Genomic DNA, 16,067 nt, shown 5'->3' on the forward strand with positions numbered 1-16,067 from the left:
TAAAAGAAAAGCAAACTTACTTAAGCACAGCATAACATTTTAGATGGTATATTTTTACATTATTATAAAATTTAAATTTTATGTTAAAATATACATTGTCACACTTATGACTGAAAATAGAGGGATTGGGGAAGCATGCAGAATGGGAGAAAAGTAGGGAAACATCTTTAGTCCAATACAGAAAAGCTGCCGGAGTAATCGGGCCTTTCTTAGGCAGAACTCTGCTTTGGGCAATGTTTGTTTTTATCCATTCCCGTGGTTTCCTTCTGCCCTCAGCACCTGGTATCCTCGTCTGACCTCTTGGATTTCCAAAGTAGAGAAAGGTCTCTATTTCATAGATCAGAGTTCTATATTTTCATGGTTTTCCTTCTCTTACCATAAAAATTTGGCCGTCCATACTTATTCTTAGGGTTCTGGTTTATGATTAGTTGAAAACAGATGGTGTCTGAGTCAGGACATAGCTCCGTGAAATAAGGAGATTTAGCATAGGCGATGGTAAGGAGAATGGTAAGGGAAATCTTACAGAATTGCAAGAGTTAGGCCTAATGGCTCCTTTCTGCTTCCCTCTGCTCTTTTCTCAGTTCTCTGCTTCCTTTCTCAGCCTTTGTTAACCCCTCAGGAAGGCATCCAGTTGTCTTCCTTTCTCTTTATCCTTGCTTCCCTCATTGTTAATTGGCTTCATCACTGTTTAATTATTCAGAAAAAACACCTTGATTGGCCCCACTCATTTTTTTTTCTTATGATAGGTCACTAGTTGCCAGCCTGACATACATTCCCTTCTTGAGATCCTTCCCCTTCTGCATAAAATGTGGCTTGAGCTGACAGAAACCCAGGGGATCTGGGACTCTTGGCAGGCCAAGATTTCCTTTGAAGAGGCTGTAAGCACGGAGGCAAGGCTTGTATCTGAAACAGATGTTTTGGGACATTCGGGAGTCTTGAAACTCTTCAGACGCCTGGGCTGCCCTGCTGAGTGATTGGTAGGTTTGGCAGCACATTTAGCTTCTTTTAGCTAATCCAGTGGGTTTCAGAGACGCAGGGTGAATAAGAGGAAACGGAGAATGCTTTCCTCAGCATCGGTACCACGCTTGTAAGTTTCCCTTACGAATGTTTCCCCCTTCTGAAATGGTAATGACATTATAATGAGAGCTTCCAAGACGTCTTTACTTCTAGCGTGGTGTCAGTAAACACTGACAGGCACACACGTCCCTTAGTGTGTTTTTGATTATGTAACTTATCTAAAAAGATAGGTCAGCTCAGGCGAGGCCTCCCTCACACACTTTTCTTTCAATATTGGTGGCTGATAGACCTGCTTGCATGCGTATTGATATGAATGGCCTTGGAAAGAAAGAAATCCCGTCCCCTGTTTGAGGAACGCCGCGAGAATTAACAAGGATAAGTGTAAGGAGGTCAGTTGTCTGTCCCCAGGTGCAGAACCTTAATCTGAAAAGCCCCAAGCATCTGGTTACCCAGGATTACACAGACCTGGTAGCATTTGCCCTCTGCCTCTCTCTAGCATGCACGCGTGTGCACGCACACACGCACACTTTCCTTGTACTTTTGACATTTATTTGCCATTGTCAAACTTTACTTTCTTTTGGGCATTTGGTTTTGCACGTGAATTTTTGGCATGCATAGTCAGCTCGTCCCCTTTTTTCCATCTATAACGTTATTCAAACAGGCGTTCAGACAATGTCTCCATGAGTTTAGGATGTTTCTGTCTTTTGGAGCAACACACACTCACTGATTCAGACTTGCTCTCTCCTCTCTCCCTGCTCTTTCATGCAAACACACACCGAGTCCCTCTCCACGTGTACCAATGAATGTCTCCTCCGAGGGCTCCTGAGTTCAATGTCACGCTGGGCAGAAGTGGAGCAAGAGTAACGAGCATGTGTGGAGTGCAGACAGGGAGAGACCCATTCCAGCCAGCAGAGGGCAGCCGAGGGGAGGCGCTGGCGCGCGAGGGCTGAGCCGAGCTGAGCCTCGCCTCGCTCGGGCAGCCTCAGCCTCAGCACCAGCCGCGCCGGAGCCCGGAGCGCAGTCACTGAGGGCAGCGGCGGCGGCGGAAGCCAGGCGCGCAGCGAGGGGCGGCGCGGGCGGGAAGCAGCAGCTGCCGCCGCCGCCGCCGCCGCCACCGCCGCGACGGGAAGCAGCCAGCCGGCTCGCCGGCAGTCGGCTCGGGCCCCTGCCCTTTCGGCTTCGTGTCCCTGGCGCCGGGCGGCCGGCGAGTCTGGAGCCCGCGCCGTCGCCGGTCGCGTCCTCCGGGCATGGAAGGAGGCGGCAAGTCCAACTCTTCGTCCAACAGCCGGGACGATGGCAACAGCGTCTTCCCCGCCAAGGCGTCCGCGACGGGCGCGGGGCCGGCCGCGGCCGAGAAGCGCCTGGGCACCCCACCGGGGGGCGGCGGGGCTGGAGCGAAGGAGCACGGCAACTCCGTGTGCTTTAAGGTGGACGGCGGCGGCGGCGGCGGCGGCGGCGAGGAGCCGGCTGGGGGCTTCGAGGACGCCGAGGGACCCCGGCGGCAGTACGGCTTCATGCAGAGGCAGTTCACCTCCATGCTGCAGCCCGGGGTCAACAAATTCTCCCTCCGTATGTTTGGGAGCCAGAAGGCGGTGGAGAAGGAGCAGGAAAGGGTTAAAACTGCAGGCTTCTGGATTATCCACCCTTACAGTGATTTCAGGTGAGGGCTACCGGTCGCCGCCCCACCCTGTCTTCAGGCGCGCCCTCAAACGCGCTTCCCCGCGCTTGGGAGGGGGGCGCCCCGGGGACTCGGAGGGCGGGCGGGGGGTGGCGCTGCCGGCAGAGTCGGCTCCGGCTGATTCGGCGCCTCCGGGTAGTTTCCACCCAGGAGGGGCTCGGAGGATATGCTCCTGTTGCCCAGGAATCCCAGACGGGCTCTCCTCCTTGGCCTCGTGAACTTTGGGGGCAGATCCGGGGAGGATGGAGGCCACGGTGACCCTCCCTAGGGGGAGGCTAAGTTGTACCAGGGAAACTTTTACTTCAGAGACGGGAGTGAGAGGAAGCGGGCAGCCATCCTTCCTCGCGCGGCTCCCTCAAGCGTGGTCTCAACTAGGAGGGAAAAGGAGGCTTCTGGGCTGAGGAGAAGACGGGGTAACTTGAGACAGCGATTCACACGCCCAGGAGTTCCTGCCGCGCTCGCCCCTGGGGAGTGTGTTTAGTCTGTTTTTCTTTATAGGCGCTGGGTAGCCTCACAGTGTTTCCTCAGAAACAGCGCTGGCAAGCAGGAGAAGGGTAATTTGCACTTGGATAGTCCCTGACAAGTGAGGGCTCAGCAAAGCCGGGCGCCTCCAGGAAGGGCAGGAGCGTGGCAGGAAGCCTCTAGTTCCTGAAACAGAGAGGGGGGCGTCTCCAGATCCCCCTTCCTGAAATAGAGCAGCACCCTTTCTTGACCTTGACTACAAGTCTGTTTCAAACATCTCTTTCATATCCCCCAACTTGGGAAGAAGGGCAGCAGAGCTGTCAGCAGGAGAACTCCGCTTTGGAGAATTAAAATTAAGACGTTTTCTCATCTTATTTGTCGCCAAGTATTCATTCAGTGATAAGCATGTTTAATGATTGTCAAATGAAGGTCGTGAAGTAGATCCTCTTATTAGCGTGCTCACGGTTTTCTTAGCTCCTGAACAAGTATGGACTTTCCATTTTAAAATCCAGAACGAGTTAACTCCTGTTAATTCAGGGTGATATTTATTTATTTGACCGAACCCGTTGGAAAAGAAACAAGAATCAACTAAAGGAGTATGTACATATACTAAGCATTCTTTATAGGCTTCTACTAAATAGCAAGTAAATATAGCAATGAAAAGCAGCCTCGGAGTTAGTTTAGAAACTAAGGAAATTATCACCAACTCCGTGCCTTAACGGGAGCTGTCCACCGTTCTGAATGACATTATCTGTGAACCGCCTCCCCCGCAGTCCTGCACTCTGAGCTGCACAAAGGCTCAGAGTGACTATCTTTGCCTTCTTTGAGATATTTATCGTCTCAGAAGTCAGTAGCCTCTGTGATCTATGCGTAGAGTGAGTGGATTTTAGAAAGTGTATATTTTTAAGGTACTTACTTGTAAGAATACACAGCAAAGTCCAAAGGAGAACTTATAAAAGCTAATGACGTTTATAGTCTAGAGATCATTAAGAGTTTGATTGAAAGAATGTTCATATTAAAATGATCTATAAATAATCAAACATGTTTCCTCCAGTGGGAAGATAGGGAAGCAAACTTATAAATGATCTTGTTCTGAAATGTGTAAGGTTGTCATGTTCTTTAGAATTTTAAAGGTGGGAATCAACTGTAGAATATTCTTTCTTCTTCAGTCCCTAATGGAAATATATTTCACCTCATTTTAAGATTTTTAAGTGAAAATAATTTACATGAAAACAGCCTCAAGTCTTAATACCAAAAATAAATGTGGTATTTCCAGAAATGTATGGGGTTCAATATTAACATGTAAAAATGCTAAATTTTTTAAATTTAATTTCACTCAATTAGATGATTACATGTGATGCTTTTAGTTTTCAGCAATGTGAAAAGAACTATCCCTTTCAAAATGATATCATACGTCAAGTAAACTTTTTCCCACTTACTAAATAAAAACATAGGGCCACTTTTTAGGAATTAGAATAGTGTGCCAAAGTCTTTTGAATGAATGAAATTATAGGATTCTCCTAATTTTCCCACAGAAGTCTTTGGAGACAAAAGATTTGTTTAAAAAATAAACATTGTTACTGAACAAAGGGAAAAATTGAAATCAGGTGATGATTTAATTTTATTATGCATTTCAAAGAAATTGAAAATGATTTAAAAGTGAGCTAATATTCTAAATAAACTCGAGTGTGGAATAGTTTGGAATATTTGAATTTTCCTTTGCATAAATGGAACAAGGAAAATGGCAGGCACAGTTAAGCAGTTTTAATTATTTAGATCTTCTTAACCTGAAAGATATCTGAAAAAATAGATAAAACTCATAATTACAATACACACTGATGTTTTAAAACAAACTAGAGAAATAATCATGTACTTGTTTACATTGAGAAGATATTTACATCTTATTTCATTAATGTTTTTGTATGATCTCAAAATCAATATAAGATTTTCTAAAACCTATAACATGTCATGATAATGTAATGAAAAAAGCAAAAATATGAAAGACCAAATTCTTTCAGTAATTTTTTTCTCAGGGAAAAGCAATGTATGAGTTATTTTCAACAGATACTAGATATGTTTGTGGTCATGATCTATTTACTTTGGGCCCTTTCCTGAAGGATTCTTTTGGGGAGGTGCTTTACTACAATTCCTAAAATGCCAAACTTAAGTTTATTAATCATTTAGAAACTGAGCAAGTAAAAGTTAAGAGTAATTTCCATTAAGAGTGGGGAGATACTGCAAATGAAGATATCCAGAGGATTCTTTTCCTTGACACTTTTAATAAGCCTTGCATGGCCAGCGAAGTTTACTGTGTTCTTACTCCAGGGCATGTCATGACTTTAACACTGTTACTAGTTTCCTTTCTCAGGGTGATTTTTAGGATTGATAGCTTTCTGCTTTACTTCCCTCAAGGCACAGGGCTGTGCTCCCACTGAGACTCTCAGAGAGCTAGCTAGTGCCTCTTTTCCCAGCCAGAGCCCAAGAGTGCTATTGCTGTGTCTGGCAGGTAGTTTTCTCTACCCCTGGTGTAAGTAGGGCAGAGATGCTGTATTTCCCTTCTTCCTCAGGAGAGGATGATGTTAGAAACCTTCAGAGAATAAAAAGGAGTCCAATAGAAAGATACTGTTTGAAATAACTGGGTGGAAGCTACAAAATTTAGTAAACACAACATGCTCATGTTTTTCTTTATACTGTGGTATAGAAGCACCCAAACTAGAGAAAATATAGATAGTTACTTAAAAACAAATATACCTTGATTTTTATGTAGTAATGGCATGGTCTTAGTCTTATTGAATTTCATGTGAATGACATAAGACACATTAAATTTATAGGTTAAAAATGATTTTTAAAAATTCATAGTGATTTTATATTAATTAGCTAATATTTTACTAAGGTAAAAATGATGCTGGGCAAGCATTGTGCTTCCACAGCCAATTAACAGTTATGATATAATCATTTAAATAGGTTGAAAGAATATTTAGAATTATTTTGTGGATGATTTTTATTATGCAGATAATTTAATGGAAGAATGTATCACCAGACTATTTGCCATTTCAGAGATTCTGACATTATTTTGTTCCATCATGCTTACACAAAGGGACTTTTAAAAAGAAAGCTCCTGTTCCATATATATTGCCAGCCAACATCTTGCTCCTCATAAGGGAGGCAGTTTTGTATCTTGACTTCTTATTTTTTTCAACTTATTTTCATCGTTAGTATGAGTATGTGAAAAGCTTTCTGTGTTATAAATACTCAAGGATTCTAGAGATGGGAGTTAATTCCTGAAGATACTGTCACTTCTGGACTTCCATCTCTGCTTTGGATTGCAGCCACAGATGCACTGATCTCAGAGATCACTGATGTGTTGGTTAGGGAACGGAGGCTTCATCCATATTATACAGTTCATCATAGAGAGAACATTTGCTTCTCACAGGAGCTTCTCACAGGAAAACAATTCAACCTTCTGGGGTTTAAGGACTAATTAACCTAGTGTTATCTTTGTGCTGAATACATTCTGTATTCTGCCAGCAATGTTGTTTTTATTTGCTTTTCATATCAACATAGCCAAAATTAACCATACGAATTTATTTTCTTTCTATGTTAGGTCTACCTTTTATGCTTTATAAGTTCAATCGCATTTTTCTTAGTGACTCTAGCAACTGCTAGGCATGTGAAATTTTTTCAGAGATTTAAAGGTGTAAAAAAAGTAACTAAATTTATTTAGTTACTTTTTCTTAGTGTGTATGTAAGTTATGCAACTTTAAATTTTAGCAAGTGTTTCACTGTTGCAGTTAGTAAATATTATTATTTATACTATTAAAATATTATAAGATGGTTTCCTTTTTTTCTGAGCAACTTTCCCTTTAAAGCTACTTTGGTGTATGATTATATAAATTGAGAATCAGTGGAGAGGTACACTTTACTAATCATATTTAATTATGTGGACTTGGATTTATGAATGTGCCTGTTGAATAATGAAAGAAATTTAAATGCAATGAAAAGATATATTACTTATTATTTGTATCATAGATTCATTTAACAAAGTTGTATTCAGCTATATCTGCTTGATCAAAAACCACAAACCAAAACAACATCACCACCAAAAAGCAGTATAAATAGTATTTGTAATTCTGCATTATTATATAACTCAATGCACCTATGTCCTGTAGTGAGCATGAAGCCAGCAAAATGCATTTGGTATGATTCTCAGGTGACAATCTTATTCTCAATATAATTTTTGTGTTTAGCAGATAATTCACTTCATTATTTAGAGACAACTGGCTCAGGACAAGGACTTTCAAATAGAGTTTCTTGTAAGCACAGTACAAATTATTGTAGATCAATTAACACTGCATGAAGAGTAGAGCATTTGCAGGGGCTGTGACAAATTTTCATTTTATCATTTTGTGTAAAGGAGTAATAAACTATGAATTAGGCTGACACTATATATTTTAGTTGTGGAAGTAGTGATAATGAAAAAAAGTCTGCATGCACTAAGTAAATTCTATTTTCCCTAAGTACTTTTCTTCTAAAAAGAATTTTCTTTGTGAAGGCATATGGATGTACAAGTTACCATTAGTTTTACAGAAAAAAAATCAGGATTCCTGGTGCATTCTGGAATTTTATGTTTTTGCAAAATAAACCTTCATGGCTCTATTAATTCTATTTGTACATATGTGTTACAGAGACTATTCAAGGGACATCTATATACAACTATGCATGTAAAGAATATATGTAGAAGTTGATTATTTTTGAATTGAGCATTTATCTGATACATTTCACCCAACTTTGATAAAATTGATTTCATGACTCTTTCAAGTTATGTTAGTTAATTTTCTCAGAGTATTTTTCTATTTCACCTAATAGTTGACTACTCAGTTAAAACAAAGAAGCAACATTAATCATGCCTTAAATGTACAAATTATAATTGTATTTATATAACCATAATTTTATTTTCAAGTCACTAGCTGTAACTCTTAAAAATACAGGGCTAATTCTACATACATATGAAGTTAATAAATATTTACAAATTTTAGACTCTCAGCTTTGTTTCCAATAATTCAGTATTATAAAGAGTGCTGCAACAAACGTCTTTGCACTTTACTCTTCATTGTATTCTGGCTAAAGTTAAGGGAATGGAATGACTGCCTATGAACTTTCTAGAGATTCTATACATATGGATTTAACCAATTAATACTGCCTCCAGTTTACACATTTCTTAAAATGGCAAGAACAATGTAGTTTCTCCAAGGTTGACATTCCTGTTAAGATGTTTACAGGCTGTTTTAGGACAGAAAATGTAACCTGTCCTCCATTTCATTCTTCATAGAGTGAGAACAGTGATCTTAAAAAAAAATCAAATAATGTTGTTATGCTATTTAGTGACTTCCCATTACTCTTACACTGCATTTGACCAACTTTCTATGAGCTTCAAGCTTCAATTATGAGCTTTCCATGCATAATTTCAACCTATAAATGCAACCTCATCACATGCCACTCATTACAGCACTGTGTTCTAGCCCTTTGGCTAAATTTTCAGCTCCTAGAACAACCTGAGTTCTCTCCTGCAACTAAGATTTTAATGTAACATTTACCCCCATTCTTGAAATACTCTTCACTTTTCATTACTCCACATAGCTAGTTTCTATTCATCTTTTATATTTCCATTTAATAATTGTGCTTACACTTACTTTATTTTCTATCTAGGCTTTCTGTTCATCAGAATTTATAATTATTTGTATATGTGTCCCTTCCCTGGAATTTGAGCCATGCTACCTTATGAATCCTACTCAGTTTTATATTCCCCATGTTGTAAACATGTACATAATAGACTTTTCTTGCCAAACTTTCTTAGATGATTCATTTTTTTCCTTCTTTTCTTTTGAGTTCAGGGATACAAGTGTGGGATGCTCAGGTTTGTTACATAGGTAAACATGTGCCATGGTGGTTTGCTGCACAGATAATCCCATCACCTAAATATTACATCCAGATATGCCTTTTAACAGCTTTTTTGAGACAAAATTCATATACCATATAATTCACCCATTTAAAGTATGCAATTCAATGTTTCTATTAAGTTCACAGAGTTATGCAGTCATCACCACCATCAATTTTATAATATTTTATCATCCCAAGAAGAAACTACATATGGATTAGCACTCACTTTTCTCTTTCCTCTCTCACCCTCCTGCTCAGCCTTAAGCAACCACTAATCTATGCTCTCTATGTAGATTTTTGCTTATTCTGAATATTTTATATTAGTGGAATCATGCAATAGAGAGCCTTTTGTTATTGGCTTCTTTCACTTAGCATAATGTTTTTTTAGGGTTCATTCATGTTGTTACCTGTATTAGTTCTTTATTTATTTCCTTGCTTAATAACATTCCATTTTATGGATATACTACTTTTAATTTATTCATTTATCAGTTGATGGACAGCTGGGTTGTTTCTACTTTTTGGCTATTGTAAAACTGCTGATATGAATATTCTTGTAGAAGTTTTTGTGCAGAGATGTTTTTATTTCTCTTTGGAGTGAAATTTAACATAACAGACCTGTAATAAATATTTATTGACTGAATGACGAAAGAATTACTCTCCAACCAGGTCATGAGCACATTTAATCTTAGAGTTGACAAATTCAGATGAAAGCAATGAAAGCTTTCTTTTTTCCTACAGTAATACCTGGCATCCGCTTCCCATTGGCACCTGCAATATGTGCCCTAACTATTACATTTTCCTGCCCAATACACAGATGAATAAATGAAACTGCAGAGAAGTTATGTTGCATGATCATGATGACATAGATAGATAGTAAGAACTGGGCCAGGAATTCAGTTCTTGTGAATATTAATTTTGTCACTTCAACTCTTTTACATAATAAGAAAGAAGGCTGCCAGTATAAATAATTCCCCAAACCTTCTGGGAAACATGATGGATTGAACCTAATCATTTATAGTTTCTCCCTCTGAAGTCACTCCAAAATAATATGAAAAAGCACAGACACATTGGTAAGTAGAAGAAAGAAGAGACAGCAGAGAATATAGATCTCAAAAACATTTGTAAAATAGGAAGTTAATGGAGAAATTATTCCATTTTCACAATCCTTCACCCATTGAAATCCAGAAGAGTTCAGGACTTGGAAGTGCCAGTTATGAAATAGTTCCAGGAAAGCCAGACTGAAAACAGAATTAAATAAGGGTTTCCTTAGTGAATATAGAACTCTCTGTGCTGACATTAGGATGCTTGGAGGCAGGTCAATTTTTCTCAGACAGGAAACTAAAGAAATTACCTCCAAAGGGAGACATCGCAAAGGCTTCAGTAAAAAAATCATTTTTATTGCCTAATCACTGCAAACATTCCTGCATATGTACATTGAGACTGTAATTATATTTTTCTATGGCATTGCTTAATATGGAACTGAAAGCAAAAGATAACCAGACATTTGAGAAAAGTCTCAAAAGGGAAGACTAAATCAAACAGAGAAAGACTAAATCAAACAGTCAAAGAAGGTCCAGAGGGATGGGATAAGGAGAAATGATAGTATTATAAAAATTACTTAACAAATGATATCTTCAGAAATATTTTATCTACACAATAAGAACACTATGCCATGAAAACAATAGTAAGAAATTTAAAAAACAGCTCCTAGATGGAATGTGTTGGCAGGTAAAGTCTGGGGAGCCTATCAGAATTAGAGCAAAAAGACAAACGGGGATAGGAAATGTAAGAAAATATAGCAAAATAAAGAACTAACTTATAAGGTCAAAATCTACCAAAAGGTGTTCTAGAATGATAACAAGGAGTGAAAAGGACACATGGAATTAATAGAGACATTTTAGATAAAAATTTCCAGGTAGGAGCAACTGAAATGTCTGTTCTAAGGGACTCATGGAATGCTTAGCATCATGAAAGAAAATGACTGTCCAAGAATCATCATCACACAGAAGCTTTAGAACACCATCGAATCAGCAGCAAACAAAAGACTGAGACTTTCCAAAGAAAAAGTTACATATAGCGGGAATAATATATGTTAAATGACAATGTAATGAACTCTACAAAATTCTGAGAGAAAATAATCTGTAGAAGATATCCACACCTTGCCATAATAAAAAGTTTAAATAAAGATGTTCAGAAATGAAGAACTCTAGTATTAATTACCCATGTACCCTTTCTTAGAAAGTTATTACATGACATGTTCTTGCAAAACAGGAAATTACACCAAACAACATTAAGACATAGAAGCTAGGAAATGAGCTCTAACACAGAGAAACCTGAAGTCCCAGGAGTACCCCTAAATAGCTGGCCTTGATAGAAACCAGTCTAGACTCTTGCAGGAAAGCAACGTGTCCTGGAGGAAGGCCTTTGGGGTAGAAGAAAAAGACATGGATATCAGTATTTGATAAATACTGTTATTAGGTGTTCCACAGATCAAGATATCGATGACTTTCATATAAATATTTGTAGAGTACGTTGGATACAAGTAAATAAACAAAAGACTTGATTTATTTCAGAATGATCTAAAGGTGTCTGAAAAAGGAAAAAGAATCACAGTTCCCTGTTCATCAGTACATAATGCTTATTTGGTCACAATAATGTAAACCAGTTGACTAATTTAAACAAAGATTGTGGTGCAATTGGGAGGGTGGGAGGGCAGAAGAAAGGTAAATGCAGTTTGGGTGATATAAGAAAGCTAAGTCCTTGTCTTCCATAGTTGGAAGCTAATTGAATAGTGTTTAAAGTTGGTAAATTAATTTCTCTTTGAAATATGAACTAAACACCAAAAGCAACAACTAGAGTGGTTTAATTTGGAAAGTGATATGTAGGGTAAAAGGAATAGGGTGAGGCTTATATGTTCTCTTTATAATCCATGATGCTGTTTTGCTTAAAAAAAAAAAAGACTATGAGCCTATATTATTTTGAAGTAACAATGTTGGGAACTGTTTGGATCAGAATCTGAGCTCCACCACCTTAGTAACTAGACCTTAATTTTCTCAATTATAATATATAATTTTCTCAACTATAAGGAAATATATATATTTATATATTATATAAATATATAGATACAAAATTCATGGGGTATATAGTATATATACTGTGTTTATATAGCATACTATATATGCTATATAAACATTTCTATATTGTGCTTAGAAGTGATTTTCTGCATTTAATGCTGTTTAAGAGTTATTATTATGAAAGTAAAATTAAAACAATTAAGGCATGTTAGTTGTTTGAAAAAATAAAATATTCTCTAAGTACATACTCTAACCATTTCCAGAATTTCTGAAGAAAATGTTTATGTGAAAGAAGGGGCTTGTAAATAATGTGTTGCTGTTTCCTTTTTACCTTCATGCAAGCCTTGACAACAGAAGCCCTGATGTGCAGTGACGTATTTTATGCATGTTATGTGAAATTGGTCTAGTCTTGAGGTACTTTAGCATTGGAAAATTTTTAATATATCCTGTTTCTGTGAAATTTTCCAGTTTAATCTCTTTAGTTGGTATAGAATGCTACAGTATTGAACATTAGGAAATAGCTTTTAGGGAAAATTCTAATGTCATTGAGTTGCATTTGCTACTTTCTGTTCGTCTTTATTTTTATCAGAAAATGGCATAAACCATTTGGGATATTTCAAATCAGTTAAGTATTTTATATGAGGCAAACAAGATGAGTTATAACCTGATAAATCTTTCATTTTTTTTATTGTCATGTTTAACAATCTTTAAAAATTGTTATTTAGAAATATAATTATTTCTTTAGGAATACAAAAGAATTTGAGATATACTACAAATCTGACATATTTTTTTTAAAAGTCTTTGTGACATCATTTCTAGAGCAGTTGTCACTTATTGCCCTTGCAGAATGTTTTAGTCTTGTTATTTTATTAAAAAGACAATGCCCCTCATTAAAATATACACTACCTAGTTTGTTTGAGGAACATGAGCAGAGACTGAAAAAATGAATACTGAAAGTGATCATTTTTTTTTTTCTTCTTGAGACATAGTCTTGTTCTGCCAGACAGGCTAGAATACAGTGGCATGATCTCAATTCACTGCATTCTACACCTCCTGAGTTCAAGTGATTCTCTTGCCTCAGCCTCCCAAGTACCTGGAATTACAGGCTTGTGCCACCATGCCTTGCTAATTTTTGTATTTTCAGTAGAGATGGGTTTTTCATGTTGGTCAGGCTGGTCTCGAACTTCTGACCTCAAGCAATTCACCCACCTCAGCCTCCCAAAGTGTTGGGATTACAGGTGTGAGCCACTGCACCTGGCCTATTTGTAGTTTTTAAAGGGAGAACAACTATTCCTTATTTTTTCCTATAGAAGGGTCATTCTTTGTTTAAATAGTATTTTTTAAAAATTGTCTTTTTTTCTAAACAATAAATTTGATACTTATCCTGAGTATTCATGTAAGTGAATTAGAATGAAGATTGGAGACATTTATTTTCTGTGATCTGGATGTATATTTAATGTATGAAAAGCAGAAATACATGCTAGAAGCACCAAGTTATGGTTGAATAAGTATTGCACAATATATATAATCCCATAATTCTAATTGGCTATAATTACTGATTATACTAATTATTCACTGTTATCCATTTGTGTTAATGATTCTAGGCTTTAAAGACTCATAAAATACTTCACAAATCATATTAAAGCTATGGACCCTCTGACCTGTGCATTTATTTACAATATTTTGTCTATAATTTCAAGAGATTTGTGGTTTCCTTGAAGCACATTTATTTTAGGACCGCAAGTTAAGACTTCCTGAACTATCTAATATTGTCATGCTGAAATAGAGACGCTAAAACCAGTGCATGGAAGATTTAAACATAGAGTTTTGCTTGGGCAAACTATTTAAGAATTACTGCTGAAGCTGGGCCAGGAACAGTGGCTCATGCCTATAATCTTAGCACTTTGGGAGGCTGAGGTAGGTGGATCGCTTGAGCTCAGGAGTTTGAGACCAGCCTGGGCAACATGGTGATACCCTCTCTCTACAAAAAATACAAAAATTAGGCAGGCATGGTGGTGCACACCTATAGTCCCAGCTACTTGGGAGGCTGAGGTAAGTGGATCGCTTGATACTAGGAGGCTGAGGATGCAGTGAGCCAAGATGACGCCACTGCATTCCATCCAAAGTGAAACTCTGTCTCAAAAAAAAAAAAAAAAAAATTATAGCTGGCTAGAAAGAGTTTCCTTGTTAGGGAAAGAATTCCCTATGAAGAATTAGTTTTAATTTTGAGGCTAGCTACCTGATCAGCAGGAACTGAAGAGAGGCTTGTTCTGGATAGGTCAGGCAGTACAATGAGGCACATAATTCTAACTAGAAATATACTTGGGGTGAAAGGAAGCTAAATTATTTTTTTGCAAACATTAAAGAGTTGGTTGAACCGACAGATAAATTACGGGGTTAACTGCTAAGTTCAGAAAGATGGCTGCTTCTAAGATAAATATTTTAAGCTATAGCAGTAACTTTCCTTTATATCAACAATGATGATTAGTTAGAATCTACAACAGAAAAAAATCGCTGACTTAAAAAACTAAAAACATAAACTACATATCCTAATTTGGTATTAGAAGAATTGTTTAGTGAAATAATTGAGTAAAATCAATTTTTATTATTTTTCAGCAAAGTTAAATCCAAAGGTAGGTTTAAATTTATAAATGATAAAAATAACTGAAATCAGAAATCCTGGAAAAATATTAGTGAATTATTTAATAATAAAGCTATGGAGGGAGAGCTTGCCATCATGACACTACAGACTGTAAATTATTCTAACCTTTCTAAAGGTTAGCTTGATACCTTATATTTTACAAATATTGAAAATGTGTAGGGTAGTGAGTTATTGTAAAGAAAAAATACGGCAAGTTTGCAAACACACAGAAACAAAGATAATTCATATGGCACTTTTTTAATAGTAAAAAATTATAATAAAAACTCATTAAAATATCAACATATTTTAAACTTCAAGTTATCATCTATTTCTCATATCTCATAAACTCCAGGTTATCATCTATTTCTCATATCATATCACAGGGATATGAGAAACTTATAACAATTTATCATAATTCGTGTTTTGTTTTTCTTCATAGAGCATATCACAGTTTTCTTCATAGAATATATCACAATATCAAAATTTATCATACTTAATTTTTTTAATGTTTTGTTTCTTTGCTTCGAGTATTGTTTATCATTCCCAGATTCTGAAATTTAAGGCCCATTAAGATGAGGGTTTTTTTTTTCTTTTTTCTGTTTGAATTACTGTACTCCCAGGCTCCAAGGGCTAGAAGTATGCAGGATATAAAGTAGGCACTTAATAAATTTGAATAAAGAAAGAGACTTTTAGCAATATTATGCTTAACTTTGGTTTTAATATATAACTTCCAACAACCTTTTTCCCTGTGTGCTTCATAGAAAACAATAATTTAGAGTGGACATCTAATATGCATTTTATTACTTCACAGAAACATGCATTTGGAAATAAGATTTAAAGCCATTACAGTTAAATAAATGCATATCTCTATGAGCTCTATTTACTATAATGCTTGATTTTATGTAGTTTTTAAAATTTGAGTAGGGGTGTGTGTGTGTGTATATATTATGTATATATATACATATATATGTATATATATATATGATATCTTGTCTTAGTTCTTTTGAGCTGCTATAACAAAATACCATAGACTGAGTGGATTTTAAAGAATGTAAATTATTTTTCACAGTTCTGGAGCTGGAAAGTCCAAAATCAAGGTGCTGGTTGATTTGCTCTCTGGTGAGGGTATGCTTGTCACAGATGACTGTCTATTCACTATAACCTAGCAAGGTGGAAGGTGTGAGGGATCTCTTGGGATCTCTTTTATGAGGGTACCAAACCCATTGATGAGAACTCTATCCTCATGAACTAATCACTT

At 37.2% G+C, this 16,067-nt stretch overlaps 1 protein-coding gene across 1 annotated transcript in view; it reads left to right on the plus strand.

The window, feature by feature from the left end:
* Positions 1–2,034: 2,034 nt before the first annotated feature.
* HCN1 (hyperpolarization activated cyclic nucleotide gated potassium channel 1) overlaps positions 2,035–16,067 on the plus strand; it is a 382,069-nt gene continuing 368,036 nt past the window's right edge. Inside the window, exon 1 of the mRNA XM_002744995.6 lies at positions 2,035–2,677. Coding sequence (XP_002745041.3) covers positions 2,265–2,677 — 413 coding nt within the window. The 5' untranslated portion in view covers positions 2,035–2,264. The remainder of the gene's footprint in view (positions 2,678–16,067) is intronic.

This window comes from Callithrix jacchus, chromosome 2, assembly GCF_049354715.1.
Source record: "Callithrix jacchus isolate 240 chromosome 2, calJac240_pri, whole genome shotgun sequence".
Taxonomy (NCBI): Eukaryota; Metazoa; Chordata; class Mammalia; order Primates; family Cebidae; genus Callithrix; species Callithrix jacchus.